We start from the raw sequence: 21,851 nt of genomic DNA on the forward strand, positions 1-21,851 counted from the left end.
TCCATGGTCCAACTGCTAACATGGAGGAGGAGGAGGGGTTTCTGAACTATACTGCAGCTGGACACCAGGGGGTGATAGAGATGCTTTGGCTTCACTTTTTGGAACCATCTTTATTAACAGTCGATGACACAAACTGAGAAACGACTCACCCCCCCGACGGGATGAGGCCGTGCTGCAGAGAGAGAGAGTGAGGAGCGGGGGGTGGAGCCTGACTGACAGCTAGAGGACACGCCCATCAGCACCCTGCCACCTGCACCTGTGTGAGCCCTCTTCCTGTAGCCTGTTAACCTTGTGTACTATCATCCAGTAGTAGTAGTAATAGTAATAGTAGAAGTAATAGTAATAGTAGAAGTAACAGTAAAAGCAGTAGTGGTGGTAGAAGTAGTAGTAGTATTAACTTAATACTATTAAGTGTCTGTAACAGGAAACCTTTCTCCTATGTTTACAACCTGAATAAAAATACTTGAGTAGAACTAACTAAGTACATGTACTTTGTTACTTACGAGGTGAGTAAAGCACTGGTTTAGATTAGTTACTAGTAGGTAACCAGCTGGTTGAACGATCGAACAACACGTTCATTTTCTGCATATTTAGCTTTATCGCTGATAGTGCGGCCACCGGGGTCACGGGGCCACCGGGCCTCTGGGCCTCTGGGCCACGGGGCCACGGGTCTACAGGGCCACCGGGGCCACCGGGCCACGGGGCCACGGGGCCTCTGGGCCTCTGGGCCACCGGGCCACGGGTCTACAGGGCCACCGGGGCCACTGGGCCACGGGGCCACGGGGCCTCTGGGCCTCTGGGCCACCGGGCCCATGACCCTGCACTGGAGCGGGACGAGCCACCGGTGTCTGGTGACTTCACCTCTGCTCACGTTAACATGGCGACTCGACACATTAAACAAACGTACGAACGAGGAAAAATGCGAAGTTTCAGTAAGTTTCATGCTTGAGTCCTGATAACGTTTGTCACTATTTCATCACAGTGTGATTCCTGTGAACTGAACCTGTATGAAAATGATCATCACATGAGGAGTCCTCTCTCTCTTCAGAGCTGCACTCACTCACTCATTCACTCACTTTGATTTAATGTTGAATCACATTGACTTAAAGATCTCAGAGACATTTTAATGAAACAAGAAACTTATAAAAATCATCAGATATTGAAGCTTTAAAATCAGTTTGTTTCATTTACACACAGGTTTTTATATTGTTTTACAGAAAACATCGTTTTTTTATAGAAGCAAATGTTTATAATCAGTTAAACTTTCAAAACACTTTTCTGCATCAAGAACATTTTTTAAATTTTTTCGTGTTTAAACTGAAGTTGCTGAAGCCTGTGTTCTCTCTAATGACCAGCAGGCGGCGACTCCACCTGCTGCCAAGAGAAGTCATTTTCTATCGTTAGGATGCGTCAGGACAGGAGGACAACTGCAGCTCCAGAGCAAAGTCCTCCAGCTGGGACACGTAGTCCAAACAGGAGGGAGAACTACAATCTGCTGGCCATAGCTCCACCACCGTGTCCGAGTCCAGAGGGAGACGATACCTGTGGGACGGGAGATGTGAGATGTTGGAAATGAGACGGGAGACGGGAGACATGAGACGTAAGGTGCAGCTGAGAGAGAGTGAGGGACACTGACCTGAGGCCGTGGCTGAGCCTGACCTCTGACCCTCTGGCTCCTGTCACCAGGTACTGTTTGTGGCTTTGAATGTCCACATGGCTGCAGGTGATCTTTTTTACCAGCTCCACCTCTGTACCTGAACTCACCGCCTCAAACGCTACAACAACAATAACAAGGTCACACACACACACAAACACACACACACAAACACACACACAGCACAGACGTTTCAGTTATATTCCAGGCTCATCTGAAGTCACTGTGACCTTTGAACTTTGAGCACTGATTGAATCAGGTTCACCTTTATCTGTGTTCTTCAGGACTTCCACCACGGAGGCTGTGAAGGTCATAAAGTCTCCGTCGGCTGCTGAAGACGTCACCGTCACCTTGAAGGCTGCGGAGAGGAAACGGATTGGGTCACATGGTTTGAACTCAAGCTGCTGCGATGAGAACCAACATGAAGCAAACATTTTAAACCTAAAATACTTTGTCCCTCGGTCATACGCGACGTGGAAAGGATTAACAGATGAACATAGAAACTCTATCTGTCAGCTGACAGGTGTGATGATGTCACCGTATCTGACGTGCGGTCGACAGGTCTCCTCGGTACGTTTGGCGGTCGTCAGCGTCACGTCCACGTTTCCCCTGTAGGTGGCGCAGGCAGCTGTGTAACGACAGAACACGTGGTTTCATTCATTTAAGTAACATTTTCTCCATTTGATTAGATCAGAAGTGCAGTGATGTTACCTGTCATGCACTGACACTCTTCGCCCACACAGAGGCGCTGCAGCTTCTGCTCCTGGTAGGAGAAGAGTTTGCTGCACATGCTTCCTGCAGGAGAGAACAGTCCAGAATAAACTTGACTCTAAAAACTCCATCATGAACAATCTGCAGCTCCTCCACAAACATCTGGTCTCATTATTCTGACAGTGAAAGAAATTAAAGAGTTTATATCATTTATTAGTAAGTTAAGGAAACAAAACAGATTCACTGGCTCAGGTCTGATAAAAACTACAAATCCCTTCAACAGGAAGCTGTCACTCACCTTTGTCCTGAGGCTCGTAGACACTGAACACAGAATCACTGGCTCCGCCCACTATGAAACTGGTTCTGACCCGAAAACCAACGCACAGGAAGACGTCCGAGGGAACCTACCAATCACATGATCCTCTTTATATACACTCACTGATTCTCAGTCTGTGATTGTGTTTGTATACAGTCTGTGATTGTGTGTGTGTACAGTCTGTGATTGTGTTTGTATACAGTCTGTGATTGTGTTTGTATACAGTCTGTGATTGTGTTTGTGTACAGTCTGTGATTGTGTTTGTGTACAGTCTGTGATTGTGTTTGTATACAGTCTGTGATTGTGTGTGTGTACAGTCTGTGATTGTGTTTGTGTACAGTCTGTGATTGTGTTTGTATACAGTCTGTGATTGTGTTTGTATACAGTCAGTGATTGTGTTTGTGTACAGTCTGTGATTGTGTGTGTGTACAGTCTGTGATTGTGTTTGTATACAGTCAGTTATTGTGTGTGTGTGTATACAGTCAGTGATTGTGTGTGTGTACAGTCTGTGATTGTGTTTGTATACAGTCAGTGATTGTGTTTGTATACAGTCAGTGATTATGTTTGTGTACAGTCAGTGATTGTGTTTGTATACAGTCAGTTATTGTGTGTGTATACAGTCAGTGATTGTGTGTGTGTACAGTCTGTGATTGTGTTTGTATACAGTCAGTGATTGTGTGTATACAGTCAGTGATTGTGTGTGTGTACAGTCTGTGATTGTGTTTGTATACAGTCAGTGATTGTGTTTGTGTACAGTCAGTGATTGTATGTGTGTGTACAGTCTGTGATTGTGTTTGTATACAGTCAGTGATTGTGTTTGTATACAGTCAGTGATTGTGTTTGTGTACAGTCAGTGATTGTGTTTGTATACAGTCTGTGATTGTGTTTGTATACAGTCAGTGATTGTGTTTGTGTACAGTCTGTGATTGTGTTTGTGTACAGTCTGTGATTGTGTTTGTATACAGTCAGTGATTGTGTTTGTGTACAGTCAGTGATTGTATGTGTGTGTACAGTCTGTGATTGTGTTTGTATACAGTCAGTGATTGTGTTTGTGTACAGTCTGTGATTGTGTTTGTGTACAGTCTATGATTGTGTTTGTGTACAGTCAGTGATTGTGTTTGTATTCAGTCTGTGATTGTGTTTGTATACAGTCAGTGATTGTGTTTGTGTACAGTCTGTGATTGTGTTTGTATACAGTCAGTGATTGTGTTTGTGTACAGTCAGTGATTGTATGTGTGTGTACAGTCTGTGATTGTGTTTGTATACAGTCAGTGATTGTGTTTGTGTACAGTCTGTGATTGTGTTTGTGTACAGTCTATGATTGTGTTTGTGTACAGTCAGTGATTGTGTTTGTATTCAGTCTGTGATTGTGTTTGTATACAGTCAGTGATTGTGTTTGTGTACAGTCAGTGATTGTGTTTGTATACAGTCAGTTATTGTGTGTGTATACAGTCAGTGATTGTGTGTGTGTGTACAGTCTGTGATTGTGTTTGTATACAGTCAGTGATTGGGTGTGTATACAGTCAGTGATTGTGTGTGTGTACAGTCAGTGATTGTGTTTGTATACAGTCAGTGATTGTGTTTGTATTCAGTCTGTGATTGTGTTTGTATACAGTCATTGATTGTGTTTGTGTACAGTGTGTGATTGTGTTTGTATACAGTCAGTGATTATGTTTTTGTACAGTCAGTGATTATGTTTGTGTACAGTCAGTGATTGTGTTTGTGTACAGTGTGTGATTGTGTTTGTATACAGTCAGTGATTGTGTGTGTATACAGTCAGTGATTGTATTTGTATACAGTCAGTGATTGTGTGTATACAGTCAGTGATTGTGTTTGTATACAGTCAGTGATTGTGTGTGTATACAGTCAGTGATTGTATTTGTATACAGTCAGTGATTGTGTGTATACAGTCAGTGATTGTGTGTGTGTACAGTCTGTGATTGTGTTTGTATACAGTCAGTGATTGTGTTTGTGTACAGTCAGTGATTGTATGTGTGTGTACAGTCTGTGATTGTGTTTGTATACAGTCAGTGATTGTGTTTGTGTACAGTCTGTGATTGTGTTTGTGTACAGTCTATGATTGTGTTTGTGTACAGTCAGTGATTGTGTTTGTATTCAGTTTGTGATTGTGTTTGTATACAGTCAGTGATTGTGTGTGTGTGTACAGTCTGTGATTGTGTTTGTATACAGTCAGTGATTGTGTGTATACAGTCAGTGATTGTGTGTGTGTACAGTCTGTGATTGTGTTTGTATACAGTCAGTGATTGTGTTTGTGTACAGTCAGTGATTGTGTTTGTTTACAGTCTGTGATTGTGTTTGTATACAGTCAGTGATTGTGTTTGTGTACAGTCAGTGATTGTGTTTGTGTACAGTCAGTGATTGTGTTTGTATTCAGTCTGTGATTGTGTTTGTATACAGTCTGTGATTGTGTTTGTATACAGTCAGTGATTGTGTTTGTGTACAGTCTATGATTGTGTTTGTGTACAGTCAGTGATTGTGTTTGTATTCAGTCTGTGATTGTGTTTGTATACAGTCAGTGATTGTGTTTGTGTACAGTCAGTGATTGTGTTTGTATACAGTCAGTGATTGTGTTTGTGTACAGTGTGTGATTGTGTTTGTATACAGTCAATGATTATGTTTGTGTACAGTCAGTGATTATGTTTGTGTACAGCCAGTGATTGTGTTTGTGTACAGTGTGTGATTGTGTTTGTATACAGTCAGTGATTGTGTGTGTATACAGTCAGTGATTGTATTTGTGTACAGTCAGTGATTGTGTGTACAGTGTGTGTTGTGACTCACTGAGTCCATCTGAATAACCACAGTGTCTCCTTGCAGCTCGTAGTGGGAGATCAACGGCTCGTCACCGTCTCTGAACTGTAAACATTGTATTATTATATAAAATTATACATTTATTTTATACTATATATTATTATAAACATTGACGATGTAGAAGAAGAAGAAGAAAGATTACTACAATCAGTCTAAATACCAATCAGAGTCAAGTATAGGTAGACTCTGCCCACGTGTGTTTTGTGTTTAGTCCCTAAACTACAACGTGAAACCAGAAGGAACCTATTAACTACAACATTAAACCAGAAGGAACCAATCAACTACAACGTGAAACCAGAAGGAACCAATCAACTACAACGTGAAACCAGAAGGAACCAATCAACTAAAACATGAAACCAGAAGGAACCAATCAACTACAACGTGAAACCAGAAGGAACCAATCAACTACAACGTGAAACCAGAAGGAACCAATCAACTACAACATGAAACCAGAAGGAACCAATCAACTACAACGTGAAACCAGAAGGAACCAATCAACTACAACGTGAAACCAGAAGGAACCAATCAACTACAACATGAAACCAGAAGGAACCAATCAACTACAACGTGAAACCAGAAGGAACCAATCAACTACAACGTGAAACCAGAAGGAACCAATCAACTACAACGTGAAACCAGAAGGAACCAATCAACTACAACGTGAAACCAGAAGGAACCAATCAACTACAACATGAAACCAGAAGGAACCAATCAACTACAACGTGAAACCAGAAGGAACCAATCAACTACAACGTGAAACCAGAAGGAACCAATCAACTACAACGTGAAACCAGAAGGAACCAATCAGATGAAACCACAAACACATGAGACACACCTGTCTCAGGTCGTCCAGGTAACCGTCCACACCGGTCGGCAGCTGGATCTTCATCACCGTCAGACTGGACTCAGTGTGCAGCTCGTTAGGAGGAGGTTTATACCTGCAACACACACACACACACACACATTTAACCACACATACCAACAACCAGCCTTCAAGCATCAGAGGAGTCTCTCTTCTCTGGATTGTGTCACTTCCCTTTATCTTGAGATTCATTCATAAAGATCAAACTTTGGATTCAGTTTTCTTACTTTGCGCAGGCGACCAGGTGAGGATGACTCATACTGGGCTCTGAGGAGGACAAGAACAAGGTGGTGACATGTGGACAGTTGAGGAACAGGCGTCAGACTGGTTCTCAGACTGGTTCTCAGACTGGTTCGCTCACTGGTACCAACCTCTGGAGACGTCTGGGCCAACCATCTCCACGGTGACATCAAAGTTACACGTCTGCGTGGACGAGCTGGTCTCATAAAAAACTGTCTTCAGCTGCAACGAGTCCAAGAGACAGACATTAAGTTCAACTTGATGGTTCAGGTCCAACTTTCACTCGTCAAAGAGACAAACATAAGATTCAAGTTGTAAACGGTTGTAAAAGTTAAGCCACACCCACCTTCACATTAGAGACACCCCGCCCATAACCTGTGGTCACAGTGATGTCATCATCCTCCGTCACCTGAGAGAACAAACTGTTACTGCTGAGTCCAGTGTCTCACTGCATCTGTCTCTGTGTCACTGCACCTGTCTCACTGCACCTGTCTCTGTGTCACTGCACCTGTCTCACTGCATCTGTCTCACTGCACCTGTCTCTGTCTCACTGCACCTGTCTCTGTCTCACTGCACCTGCCTCACTGCACCTGTCTCTGTCTCACTGCACCTGTGTCACTGCATCTGTCTCACTGCACCTGTCTCTGTCTCACTGCACCTGTCTCACTGCACCTGTCTCACTGCACCTCTCTCTGTCTCACTGCACCTGTCTCACTGCACCTGTCTCTGTCTCACTGCACCTGTGTCACTGCACCTGTCTCACTGCACCTGTCTCACTGCACCTGTCTCACTGCACCTGTCTCTGTGTCACTGCACCTGTCTCACTGCACCTGTGTCACTGCACCTGTCTCTGTCTCACTGCACCTGTCTCTGTGTCACTGCACCTGTCTCACTGCACCTGTCTCTGTCTCACTGCACCTGTCTCTTAGTCACTAAACCTGTCTCACTGCACTTTTCTCTTTGTCACTGCAGCTGTCTCTGTCTCACTGCACCTGTCTCTGTCTCACTGCACCTGTCTCTGTCTCACTGCACCTGTCTCTGTCTCACTGCACCTGTCTCTGTCTCACTGCACCTTTCTCTTTGTCACTGCACCTGTCTCACTGCACCTGTCTCTGTCTCACTGCACCTGCACCTGTGTCATTGCACCTGTCTCACCTGGATGGGTGTGGCCACAGGTCGGGTGTGGCTGAGCTGGACTCGTGCTAGCGCCCCCTTCCTGCTGTACCGTATGTTGATGTCCTGACTGAGGACGGCTCGAGGGAGAGTTTTGTGGTACTCTGCAACGGCCTCCAGGGTCAGCACTGTGTCCTGAGAGAGGTCAAAGGTCAGCTGCGTGTGCTAGTGTGTGTGTGTGTGTGTGTGTGTGTTTGTGTGTGTGTGTGTGTCTGTGTGTGTTTGTACCTGGACAGAGTAGAAACCCTCTCCGTAATGCTGGTCCTGTGTCAGCCAGGAAAGGATTGGGTTGGCGTATTGGATCCTCCCCTTCAAAATAAAACACGTGTTATTTCAAAACATCTCGACTCATGGATGTTAACAAAATAAAAGCATGTGTCACCTTGAGTAACACAGTGAGCAGGACGTAAGCTGTCGCCTCCACCGTCAAACCGCTGGATTGGTCGGGTTTCAGCCAATCGGCTGTTACGCTGGACTCCTGCCAGTACCTGAGTACAGCAGGGTGACCTGTACACACACACACACACACACACACACACACACACACACACACACACACACACACACACACACACACACACACACTTTGTGTTTAGTGGCAGGCCTGGGCAGATGAACAGGAAGTGCGTGTGTGTCTCTGATGTTGAACTCAAAGTGTGTGTGTTTGTGTGTGTGTTACAGGCAATCATCGACCAGGAGTGTGTGATGCACACAAAAAGCTATAACACACAGAAGGAGATTCGTGAGTTTCCTCTGAGTGATTACAGTGAAGAAGAGGAGACGGAGGAGTGACACACAGACACACACACACACACACACACACACACACACACAAGTCCTCCTCAGTTAGGTTAATGAGTCACTCAGGTCCCCACTAGGATAAGAAAACGCACACACACCTTTCTGCCGGGCCAGGTTCTCCAGGCTGGTGAGCAGCTGATTGGCTGCCATGCTGTTGGGGTCATGAAGGGTAAGAGCATAGGTCGCCACCGCACGCACATACACACTCTTGACACCTAGGGCATGCTGGGAAATGTAGTTTGCTGCAGACTTAATGCTGTCATCATGAAACTAAGAGAAAGGACAAGAGGGACAAAAAACATTCTGATCTCGGGTTCTTACAAAGTTAGCATAAGAACCTTGAAATCAGAAAGATGGGAAGTGCATGTGAAACAAGCAGGGACAATACGAGGACCACTGGACACAAAACTAGTTTTTTCAACATGTGGCTCTTGCTCTAATGTAGAGGAGCTAGGGGCCGTCAGTGTCTCAGCGTCTCAGTGTCTCAGTGTCTCAGCGTCTCTGCGTCTCAGTGTCTCAGCGTCTCAGCGTCTCTGTGTCTCTTTGTCTCTGTGTCTCTTTGTCTCAGTGTCTCTTTGTCTCAGCGTCTCAGCGTCTCTGTGTCTCTTTGTCTCAGTGTCTCTGTGTCTCAGTGTCTCAGTGTCTCTTTGTCTCAGTGTCTCAGTGTCTCAGTGTCTCAGCGTCTCTTTGTCTCAGTGTCTCAGTGTCTCAGCGTCTCTGTGTCTCAGCATCTCAGTGTCTCTGTGTCTCAGTGTCTCAGTGTCTCAGTGTCTCAGCGTCTCTTTGTCTCAGTGTCTCAGTGTCTCAGCGTCTCTGTGTCTCAGCATCTCAGTGTCTCTGTGTCTCTTTGTCTCAGTGTCTCAGTGTCTCAGCGTCTCTGTGTCTCAGCATCTCAGTGTCTCTGTGTCTCTGTGTCTCAGTGTCTCTTTGTCTCAGTGTCTCAGTGTCTCAGTGTCTCAGTGTCTCAGTGTCTCAGCGTCTCTGTGTCTCAGCATCTCAGTGTCTCTGTGTCTCAGTGTCTCAGTGTCTCTGTGTCTCAGCGTCTCAGTGTCTCTGTGTCTCAGTGTCTCAGTGTCTCTTTGTCTCAGTGTCTCAGTGTCTCAGCGTCTCAGTGTCTCTGTGTCTCTGTGTCTCAGCATCTCAGTGTCTCTGTGTCTCAGCATCTCAGTGTCTCTGTGTCTCAGTGTCTCAGTGTCTCTTTGTCTCAGTGTCTCAGTGTCTCAGCGTCTCTGTGTCTCAGCATCTCAGTGTCTCTGTGTCTCAGTGTCTCAGTGTCTCTTTGTCTCAGTGTCTCAGTGTCTCAGCGTCTCTGTGTCTCAGCATCTCAGTGTCTCTGTGTCTCAGTGTCTCAGTGTCTCTTTGTCTCAGTGTCTCAGTGTCTCAGCGTCTCAGCGTCTCAGTGTCTCATTGTCTCTGTGTCTCAGCGTCTCAGTGTCTCTGTGTCTCAGTGTCTCTTTGTCTCAGTGTCTCAGTGTCTCAGCGTCTCAGTGTCTCTGTGTCTCTGTGTCTCAGCGTCTCAGCGTCTCAGTGTCTCAGCGTCTCAGCGTCTCAGCGTCTCAGCGTCTCTGTGTCTCTGTGTCTCAGTGTCTCAGTGTCTCTGTGTCTCTGTGTCTCGGTGTCTCGGTGTCTCGGTGTCTCGGTGTCTCGGTGTCTCATTGTCTCGGTGTCTCGGTGTCTCGGTGTCTCAGTGTCTCTTTGTCTCAGTGTCTCAGTGTCTCAGCGTCTCAGTGTCTCTGTGTCTCAGTGTCTCAGTGTCTCAGTGTCTCTGTGTCTCGGTGTCTCATTGTCTCGGTGTCTCGGTGTCTCGGTGTCTCATTGTCTCAGTGTCTCGGTGTCTCGGTGTCTCAGTGTCTCAGTGTCTCGGTGTCTCAGTGTCTCAGTGTCTCAGCGTCTCAGTGTCTCGGTGTCTCAGTGTCTCAGTGTCTCTGTGTCTCGGTGTCTCGGTGTCTCAGTGTCTCAGTGTCTCAGTGTCTCATTGTCTCAGTGTCTCGGTGTCTCAGTGTCTCAGTGTCTCAGCGTCTCAGTGTCTCGGTGTCTCAGTGTCTCAGTGTCTCAGTGTCTCAGTGTCTCAGCGTCTCTGCGTCTCAGTGTCTCAGCATCTCAGTGTCTCTGCGTCTCAGTGTCTCAGTGTCTCTGTGTCTCGGTGTCTCGGTGTCTCAGTGTCTCAGTGTCTCTGTGTCTCAGTGTCTCAGTGTCTCTTTGTCTCAGTGTCTCAGTGTCTCAGCGTCTCAGTGTCTCGGTGTCTCAGTGTCTCAGTGTCTCAGTGTCTCAGTGTCCTGCTGCACAACAGGAGAATGAAAGGATCACGAGGAGAAGCAGAAGCTGAGAGGTGGTTCTCACTCTGAGCTGCAGGATCGGGTCTCTGATGCTCGTCGCTCTTTTCAAGGAGATCAACACAAAGGAGGTGAGATAGACCGACCGCTCGACCACATCGCTCCCCGCTGCCTGCAGCCAATCAGAGACAACCACACACAGAGGTCACAGAGGTCACATGGCAGGAGGAAATGTCAGTAAAAAAAACGAAACAACAGAAGACGTGTGGGCCCGACCATGACTTTGTTGGGTCTGAAGGAGGACGTGTCGGTGAAGGACCCGTCTCGCTGCTGGGCGCTGTGGATCAGCCACGCCACAGAGTTGGACAGAGACTCATGGTCCATCGGGACGACCTGGTCCACCAGAGACAGCGTCTTCACCACCAGGGCGGTCAGCCTGAGAGACCACGCAGAGTTTCAAACTGAAACATGGTCGTGTGGAGGAGGTTCAGTGGAGCTGGTCTTACCAGGTGCTGGGCGTCTGCTTGATCCACATGCTGTAGCTGGAGTCGCCATGTCTGAAGGAGCTGATGCCGACCAGACCTACACACACACACACACACACACACACACACACACACTGTGACCAGTCAGCACATTGGGCCTGATCATTTAGTGTCTTCAACGCTCCTCACCCTCTCTGATCTTCTGGCTCAGGTCTGCTGAGCTCTTCTGGATGTCTGGTCCCAGGACGTCCCAGCTCCTCGTTGTCTCCAGGTACCGATACACGTGGACGAGGGGGAGGAGTCCGCCCAGCTCCGCCTCCGCTGACCCAGCTGGCAGGTTGACCAGTCGTCTGAGGCCTTCAGGGTTGTGCATCACCGACAAGACCTCACCTAGAACTTCACCTGGAACATCCACAAGCTCAGAGTGAGGATACGATTACCCAGCATGCTTCTGGTTTGCAGCTTCCTGCCTCCATTTGAAAATGAAATCTCACGTCTTACCGTTGATTGTGAGCATTCTCTCCACAGCCGAGTTGGGGACGATGTTTGTGGGCAGTTTGTTCTTCAGCGTCACCGTCCTCTTCTCCGAACCTGCGACAGCACGAAGAGTCAGAACGTCAGAGGACGAGTGCAGAGTGTCGAGTGCAGAGTGTCGAGTGCAGAGCGTCGAGTGCAGAGCGTCGAGTGCAGAGTGTCGAGTGCAGAGTGTCGAGCGCAGAGCGACAGAAGAACCTTACCGTAGAGTCCCTGTGGGTCGAGTCTCCCTCCAGAGAACTCCTCTCTCCTCACCCCTTCAGGCTGGAGACACATGGGGGAGATAAGGATGATTCACAGCTTCACAGGAACGAACACTTTAACATAGGACAGCACCTGATTGGTCTAAATATGATGGTGACACTTGGTGACTAATGGTGAACCAACCATCCAACCATCAGGTACTAACCACCACTCGGAGCTTCTTCTCCAGGACGTCTCTGTTGCCTTGTTTGGTCTTCAGGGTGAAGATCAGGGAGTGTTCTCCAGGCTCCAGGCCCATCAGGGTGAAGGTCACTTTTCCGACGCCCCCTGCTGCCAGAGGGCTCCAGCTGCAGGGCGTGGAGCGCAGCCCCGCCCCCCCGGCAGCTGCTTGGGACTGGAGTAGACAGAGTTCCGGTCCGGCCGTCAGTGTCACACAGTACTGGGGAGGAGACATTGGCAACACACTCGGTTAGCTCTCCTTGACCACAGCTCCCAGCTGACTCCGAGCATCATGGGATATGTAGTTGGGTGACGGTACCATGATGCTGTCGGCCTGGTGGTTGTACACAGAGCCGGACAGCTGCAGCTGCTCTCCTCTCACCACCTGGTATGGCAACGGAACGTCAACGCTGTACGACTTACTGACCGACACCTGCACCGAGTCAACACACAAACCTGGAGGACACAAAGACACACAGGGAGATTCAATGTGACAATGAGAAAAGGATGAAGATGAGGAAGATGAAGATGATGGTGATGACTCACCGTTCCTGAACATTCCGATGGCCTTGATCTCCCAGGAGGTGAGAGAGTCTGGTAGAGTCCTGCTGACCGACACCTGACCTGAACTGAGCACACACACACACAGTGTTATTTAGGCTTCACCTGCATCACTGGACACAATGGTTTTGTGTTTGATGTGTGTCACCTGACGCTCTGCACCTCCCACAGCCAGCTCTCTGGAAAGTAGCTCCGCACCAGAGAGGGCGCCAGGTCAAAGTCTGCCCCCATGTCTGCACACGCACACACACACACACACACAAACACAGTGTTAAGATCTGGGATGTGGTTTGTTGCACCAGTGACGTGGGTCCTGACTGACCGTGGCGTCCCAGGACCAGGTTGTGGTCCAGGTGCAGCTGGATGAACTCGCAGCAGGACCTGAAGACGTCGCGGCAGCGGGGGCGTGTCCTGTGCTTCTCGGCGGCGAGCTGGCGACACGTCACACTCTTTGGGATGAACCTCATCCCCTGTACACAGCAGACCTTCAGAGAACCGTGACTCTCTGCTGCTCAGAGACAAACACAAAGCAGAGTCACTCAGGTTCCTGTTCACACTGACGCTGAAAGAGGATCAGCAAAACGATTTCACCGACAGACATTGAGTCTCAAACCAGGACTGAGCAGCAAAAAACAAACACTTCACATGAAACAAACGAGCTTCGGTTGATTCGCCAAAAATGCATAAAACTATTTGACACTATCTCAAAATCATTGGAAATAATCAGGTGAAGGAACAACATCACGTTAGTTTGTCAGAACAGAAGAAACTAGATTTACAGCCAGACCCAGGTAGGTCGGGGGTGCAGTTTGTAAAGCAGCTCACGCTGAAAATAACAGCAACATTTTGTCACGTTTAGCTTCAAACAATGTTTAAAAAACTGGTGTAAATTTTTGAGAGTCACTTTTTTGCACATTTACAAAAATATTTGTCAACTTAGAGATATTTTAAATATTTAAATCCAAATGTTAAATGTTACACTTAAATGTTAAATGTTAAATCTAAATGCTAAATCTAAATCTAAATCTAAATCTAAATGTTAAATTTAAATCTAAATCTAAATGTGAAATCTAAATTTTTAATCTAAACGTAAATCTAAATCTAAATGTTAAATCTAAATGTTAAATCTAAATCTAAATGTTAAATTTAAATTTAAATCTAAATGTTAAATCTAAATGTTAAATCTAAATCCAAATGTTAAATCTAAATCTAAATCTAAATGTTAAATTTAAATCTAAATCTAAATGTGAAATCTAAATTTTTAATCTAAACCTAAATCTAAATCTAAATGTTAAATCTAAATGTTAAATCTAAATCTAAATGTTAAATTTAAATTTAAATCTAAATGTTAAATCTAAATGTTAAATCTAAATCCAAATGTTAAATCTGAATCAAAATCAGATTTAACATTTAGATTTAAACATGGTTTGAAGCTAAATGTGACAAAATGTTGCTGTTATTTTCAGCGTGAGATGCTTTACAAACGGCACCCCATAGGTAGACACTCACTAAATCGACACATCCACCAGAGGGCGCTAGAGGGACAGACATGAATTGAGCCTCTCCTGCTGGTGGCGCCAGAGGCTTGTTTCCATAAAACTATGAAAAACCCTTGTTATATAATTAATAATGAAAGAGAAAATATCTCCATGATGCTTCACTCTGCAAAGATGATGGACGTGTGGAGCCTCACCTTTCTTCCTCTTCTCCTCGTCAGTCACAGCTCGTTTTGGACGAACCGCTGCTGTGCACGTGTCACCTGATGACATCACCAACACAACATGTCTTAATCCGTTTAATTAGTTGATTGGTTGATTGATTGATTGACATACTGTGGGTTGATGGCTGGGAGTTGGCATTGGTGATGAAGGTGAGGCCGGCCAATCGAAAAACGTCTGCACTGTCTTTGCCGCCCCCCCCCCCCACAGCCCAGGTCGCTCTGCTCGATGTGGCGTAGAACCTGTGAACCACGTTCACGTTGAAGTTTCACTCGCTCACAGATTTAACAATATTCATATGAAGATGTTTTCTGTGTTACCGTGGAAACAGGGTCTCTGTGGTTGGGTCGTAGTGTGAAGAGGGCGGGGTCTATAGCCGACAGAGCCACAAGTCCGTCCTGATTGGTCCTGATGTCCAGTTGCAGTTTTTCCTTTGGCTTGTAGCTCCGCCTACGAACTGAGAGCTCAGTCTGACAAACACACACACACACACACACACACACACACACACACACACACAGACACACACAGACACACACACACACACACACACACACACACACACACACACCTTGTTAGAACCCTATGAGACAAACTGTGATTTGTGTGATTATGGGCTATTCAAATCAAATTTGATTGATTGATTGATTGATTGATTGATTAATTGATTGATTGATCAAGCTCACAGAATCCCCACCAATCAGAACAACTCCTCCCAGATCACCATGACAACAACATGTTCACACGAAAACCTGCACTTCACTAGCAACCATTCTGATCACTATGGCAACCAAATAGCAGTGCAGGAGCAGACACGCCCTGGATTATTATTAATTATTTAATATTGTTATAATAATAATAATAATAGAAATGTATTTGTGAAGCACCTTTCATACAAGAACTAAGAGCTTTACTTACAAAATAAATAAAATAACTTCAAGTGTAATACAAATAAGAAGTGATCATATTTATGAAACATAAGAACAGCATCTGGAGAGTAGGATCCTAGAGTCTGAAGCAAAGAGAATGTTTAAGTAATTTTTAAAGACGTCTACTGAGTTGTTTAATGAAATATAAACTTGATATTATATTTTTATATAAATTAAACACAGCTTAAATTTATCTGATTAAATTTAAGATTAGACAAATAAGATAAATAAATGTGGGAGAGTTAATCTACATATACACTCATATACATCTATTTGTATACATCAATGGATATCTTGATAATAATATAATTGATAGATTGATTAGAGTAAGATCCACAAAACCATACTCCACAAAAGCGACATGCAATACAGGATGTCGACCACTAGTGGGCGGAGTCCATCTGTGAAATAGAACAAAGACAGGAAACCAAACTGAGTAAACGAGGAGCGAGGGTTCACTTCCTGTCAAAGATTGATTCGGACAGTTCCACCTGAAACCATGGGGGGGCAGAGTGTCTGATCGGACACGGCCTCAGAGGCCATTTACAACACTGCCTCTGTTTTACACTCTTTCTTAACTGACTTGTTGTCAGTAATATGTGACTCTGAGCTGCCCCCTGGTGGATGTGGTAAGAGAGGTTTTGAACTTATGAAGTCGAGTTGACGTTGATTGTTCAGACACAGATTTTCTCTTACGTCCGACATTTTGTAACCTGGAGCTGAAGCACGTCATGAGAAGGGATCAACCAATCAGAGCAGCATCCATCACCTGACGCCCCTCCTTACCTGGAGTCCACTGACACACTTGTCTCTGACGTCCAACCAGACGGAGTCGGCCACCAGCTCGGACGTCCCCTCTCCAAACAGGATGTAGTAGACCAGCAGTCTGATGGACGGGGCCATGGCGCTGGTCACCTTGAAGCTCAGAGTCTGCTTGTTGTCTGCACTGGGGACGAACTGGTGGCTATCGAACGCCACCACCTTCCCCTTGGAGAGCACCTGCACAGAGGGGGGTCATCAGCAGCTACCGAGACAGAGCAGTGGACATCAGCTGCTGTGTCCTCTCACCAGGTAGCTGAGGGCTCCGACAGGCAGGTAGGAGGGCGTGGCCGAGTACACCTGGATGTTGGCGTATTGTCCCGCCACCAGGCCGCGGCCGGGCAGGGGGGGGTCGATGTACAGGTAGCGCTGGTTCGGGGAGTGATACGCCGCCGCATGTAAACTCAGACTCACCTGACTGGCGGCTGGGAGGGCGGGGTCAGCCGTCTCAAACTGAGTCAAACAAACAGTAGGTAACATATAACATGTACATGATATGTAAACAATAACAAATAAATAACAAGTAGACATTACCTATGAAAAACAACAAAGTACAAACCATAGCAAGTAATCAACAACAACTAATTATCAAGAAAATATTAACAACGAGTAAACAATAACAAACAAAGATCATGATGAGATTGTAGATATAGAAATCCTCTCCATCTTGTTACCTTCAGCTTCACGCTCTCTGCTTCACGGGGGGTGTTGCAGATGAAGACAGCGAGGCCGTCTGATTGGCTGTTGGCGCTGTCGGAACAGGGAATGTCCTCCGTTGTCTTCCCCTGGCGGATCAGCTGTCGCTCCACCAGCTGCACCCGAACCCGGTTCATCGGCTTGTCCAGGTGATCCTTCACCAGCACCTGAACATTGTTGTCACTTATTTCTCACAGTAATTATATTAATATAAAGAAATATGTTACATTTTGTATGGTCGTATAATGTGAGTGAGGACATGGACAGACTGAGCATCCACCTGGATGTTATAAGGGAGTCCAGGTTTGATGAAGGGGGGCGTTGACACCAAGCTCAGTCTATAAGGTGATTTGACGAACTTCACGCCAGCAAACTCCGCCTCCTGAGAGATACCACCTGAGAGACAAGAGGCGGGGACGTAAATGTCCCTGCTGTGTGGGTGACGTGTTGGGGTAAGACATGTGGTGGTTATGTGAGTACCTGTGTCCTCCTTCAGCAGGACAGCGATGTACAGGTACTTCCCGATCAGACTGTTGAGATCTTTCGGGCCAGTGTGTTTGGACAGAACCGTCTCACAGTTCACAATCACATCCACCTCACCTGTCGAAGACAACTGATGCAGACACACACACACACACACACACACACACACACACAGGTTTAGTTTCTGCACTTTATCAACATATAGACATACACGAGTGAAGCTCACACAGCTAAAGGCTAAATTATCTACTGTAGTTGATTACATCAGACTAAATATGATGTAATAGACCCAGAGCTATAAAACATGGTGTAATAGTGGCAATAAACTTTAATACTGCAAACATTACTGCCAGTCGGTGAATAACACAACGTTGTTTTAAATTACTTTAAAAAATGCTGCTGTTGGAACTTTGCTGTAACTGAAACAAAACCCAGAAGGAAACGTTTTCTTTATTATGTTTTGATACTCGATGCTAAAGTTTTAGTTCCAGACGAGACTTTGGTTTGGTCCATCAACGCCGCTGTGACGCCCCCTGTTGGTCTGGAGCTGCTGTTCACAAGTCTCAGTTTCACTTTGTGTTCAGCGCCATCTTGGTTTTTTGAAAACAGAAGTAACAATATATGGAGGAGTGGGGTAGGAGTCTGACTGAGAGCTGAAGGACACTGCACCTGCCACCTGCTCCCATTGGATGGTGCTAGCTGTCAATCACTCTGTGGTATCCCCCCCCCAACACATCTGGTGCTTTACGGTCTGTTTGACTCTAAATGATCATAATTCATAGTTTCTAGAAGACTTCAAAACTAGAGACTGAGACAGAAACTCCTGAATGTTCACTGACGTCATAAAGTGAGAAGTCACTTTCTATAGAAACTACCAGAGTCGTCGCCCCCTGCTGGTCAGAGGGAGAAGACAGGTTTGGACACCTCTGCACTAACTTCACTTGACCTGATGATGACGGCTCATATTCACCATGAGGACGAGTCATTCTTCAACACTGTGGTTTTATTGTACTGGACACATTCATTACAGCTGAGTAATTTAGTGAACATGATATTCAATGAGTTGCTGTGAAGGCGTCTTACTCTCTCCCTGGTGACCGAGTTGGGGATGATGACTGGAGGACTCTTCCCGCTCACGTAGCCGTACCGGAGGAACAGCTCCCCGTCAGCCACCGGAGCCCCGTGCAGATACCTGAGACGAGCAGGAAACATGGTGCCAAACCGTTTGGACTCATCATGTGTGAACAAGATGATGTTTATTTACCTGGCTGAGACCTTGAAGCTGAATCTGTTGAAAGTTCCATAGCTGATGTAATTTGCTTCCGGCTCCAGGAGGATGGAGAAACTGGGAAGAACTAACACAGACTGACACTTAATTAATGCCGTTATACTTATCAGCACAAGTATCAGTGGTATAATCATCATATTCCATACCATATTCTTTAACTTCAAAGTCCGTCCTCGCTGTTGTGGTGAAATCATCTGAGTATGAAGCATCAATGGACCAGATCCCCAACCTGGAATCACACACAGTCCACCACATTACAAACAGCCTGGAATCACATTGACAGCTCCACACGGTCTCAGTCAGTTTGGTTCTGAAAGTTCTTACTTTGGTTTGATGGGGATCTTGAAAGGGTTTTGCATTGATGGGATTCCATTATTCAAATCAAACATCTCCACAATGTCCACTGTCGTATGATCCGGGTCCTGTGGGAGACAAAATAACTGATCAGAGATCAGTTCTGAGATGATTGAAAACTAAATGCATTAACCTGTAAGCGTTGCTGTCCTCTTCTGGTCCTGCAGATAATTGCACTCACCTTAAAGGTCAGGAAGACGCTGCGATTGGCCGGTCCCAGCTCCTGGTTCAGGGAGAATGCCCGAACTTTGACTGGACACACAGATTAAAATGAGTTGACCAGGAAAACTTGATTTTATCATTTGACTACCTGAATTTATGAGCAGCCGAGGAGAAGCCAAATGAGGACTACCTCAACAAGGACTGATAGAGCAACCTGAGAGACCTTCTGAACAAGGATTGATGAGGACTACCTGAAAAGGGACAATCTGAACGAGGTAACAAGAGGACTGAAGGAGGACCAGCTGGGGGACGACTAACTGACTTTGTGAGCGATGATGAGGACCTAAATGAGGACCCCGTAAAGCAAGAGTAAAACTACTAAAACCTTTAACAGGTAAAGAAGGTAGAAACCTCAGAGACACATGTGAGTATCCGTCTTCCACGACGGACACTAGTGCAACAGATGCCACGTGAATGTGTATGATTAGAGAGAATACTACATTTGTGGGTCTCTCTCCGAGTGTTCAGGTGATTCGCAAGGCATTCTGGGTACCCCTCCTTTCGAGGGTTGGAAGAATCTCTGTTTAGAAAGGTGTGAAGTCCCACCCCTCAGCTCCACCCCTCCGTCCCATCAGGTAGTGGGACGGAGGGGTGGGGCTGAGGGGTGTGAAGCCCCACCCCGGCTTTTGGCTCTCACCATGCTGGTGAGGGGTGTACAGCGGTTTGTCCGTTTGGATGAACAGGAAGCCGTTGGAGCGGCTGACAGGGACCAACCGGTGCTGGTTGATCTCTGCTGATTGGACGTGGAGGATCACATGTGTCACACCCTTATCCAGTTGACTTGGGTACAGCTGGACAGAAACAGAAGAGGAAGTGACATCACGATTCAATCACACTGCAGGGAAACGTTTCGATTAAATGACCCAAGTTGGTAACTTTGTTGCATGACCCACCCGGACTCTGGCAGCAGCCTGATGGTGGTTCTGAGTGTTGAGGGTCACGACCTCTCGAGTTAGAACCACATGATCTGGAGCCATGGAGGTCTTTATAAACACGTAGACCATCTTCTCCTCTGAAAACCCAAACAGCTGCAGCAACACTGTCTCCTCAGCATCCAGGCGCAAGGAGAGAGGAGCTGTCACCAGATACCTGAAGGACAAGGAGGCAGGAGGTCTCATCACTTCCTCAGATGTGCTGAACCATCGGGCCCAAGGACAAACCTGCTAAATATAACGATTAACAGACGATGTGGATAAACCTGCAGGCGAGATAAGGCATTACACCTGGAGGAGGCACTAGGTGATACTCTAGTTTCTGATGATGCATTTCGTTGTACAGTGTATATTTGATGTTGGGATATTGAACATAATAGGAACCTATAATGATAGATGCTGTTTGAGTTAAGAGGAAAGATGAAGCATGTTGACATGTTATTGTTAACATGTCAACATGCCTAATGCTACACACTAATCCACACGTCAGAAATCCTGTCCTTTGTTGGTGTATTGCACAACAACCATTCAGTAGTGTAACTGTTGGGAGGAATCTGTATCACTCTGCCGACATGTTCACACACATGCATTCTGCAAAAGATGTAAATAAAACGTGGACGTTCATCAAAACGTTCAACAATCCTGCTCGCAGGAGCGTTATCAGGCGACAGGGTCCTGGAGGCCAGAGGACAGAGGGGCCCCTGTTTGATTGTCAGCCCCGGTCTCGCTCAGAGTGTGAGCACAGCCCTGCTCAGCAACGTGAACAAACATGTGAGCAGCTGATGTTGTGTTTGTTTCAGAACTCAACACACAGCAGCTTTGTTTCAGGATTCTTCTCAAACCAACAAAACTCTTCAAATCGTTGTTGAGAATCATGAGTTCCCAGAATGCATCGTTTAGTTTCGAGGTTCGTCCTTGAAACTAAAGTTAAGAGTTGTAACTATAATAAATAAATGTTACTTACGATCTCTCCTGAGCCTCCGTCCTCCAGCAGAGACAACACACACACAACAGGAGGACACACACCTTCATCCTGAAGGTAAAGACAAACTGAAGAAGATCGACAGACACAACTCGGACTGACACGACTGACCGACTGTCAGCAGACTTCAGGTTTGATTGGTCATATTTCCACTCAACTATTGGCAAATACATGCAGGTCGTCAGAAAACCTCCTCTGACTGTGTTTGTGTCCAAAAGGTGAATTGACTCAGCCTGTGTTTTCTGTTCTTACACAATGTGTTGACTCTGAGGTCATCAGGCCGTTGTCAAATCACAACCGCACAGCTCACATCTCATGGGTTTGGTACACAAACATCAATAAGTGTCAGTACTGTGACAATTTTGGGTAATTACAGTTTGACCAGATTCAAAAACTGCACCAGTCAAAGCCGACTGAATGTTTGAGGGGAGTTTCCAGCGCCCTCTAGAGGCTGCACAGGTCATTACAGCCACTGCATTAGACAACTGATGAGTGAACTGTCTGACGAGCTGGAAACATCAGACCGGCCACTAGAGGGAGACAAATATTGATGCCTACATTCAATG

The 21,851-nt window shown here is 46.1% G+C and overlaps 1 protein-coding gene across 1 annotated transcript; it reads right to left on the bottom strand.

Moving 5' to 3' along the window:
- Positions 1-1,103: 1,103 nt before the first annotated feature.
- Positions 1,104-21,530, bottom strand: c5 (complement component 5). Its single transcript, XM_053421501.1, is given in 43 exon segments — positions 1,104-1,542; positions 1,637-1,775; positions 1,920-2,012; positions 2,193-2,282; positions 2,366-2,449; positions 2,664-2,769; positions 5,481-5,555; positions 6,346-6,448; positions 6,600-6,639; positions 6,744-6,834; positions 6,959-7,021; positions 7,768-7,920; positions 8,014-8,094; positions 8,168-8,292; positions 8,685-8,856; positions 10,927-11,031; positions 11,136-11,295; positions 11,366-11,441; positions 11,534-11,746; positions 11,846-11,935; positions 12,082-12,142; positions 12,288-12,521; positions 12,621-12,757; positions 12,848-12,930; positions 13,011-13,095; positions 13,185-13,370; positions 14,556-14,621; positions 14,695-14,785; positions 14,787-14,822; positions 14,901-15,050; positions 16,296-16,508; positions 16,578-16,781; positions 17,003-17,191; positions 17,305-17,420; positions 17,505-17,637; positions 18,591-18,699; positions 18,772-18,862; positions 18,942-19,024; positions 19,120-19,217; positions 19,331-19,401; positions 20,009-20,162; positions 20,265-20,460; positions 21,268-21,530. Coding segments are annotated over 43 exon segments (5,178 nt in total). The 5' UTR covers positions 21,459-21,530; the 3' UTR covers positions 1,104-1,400.
- Between the last annotated feature and the right edge of the window lie 321 nt (positions 21,531-21,851).

This window comes from Pleuronectes platessa, chromosome 4 (assembly GCF_947347685.1).
Source record: "Pleuronectes platessa chromosome 4, fPlePla1.1, whole genome shotgun sequence".
NCBI classification, from domain to species: Eukaryota; Metazoa; Chordata; class Actinopteri; order Pleuronectiformes; family Pleuronectidae; genus Pleuronectes; species Pleuronectes platessa.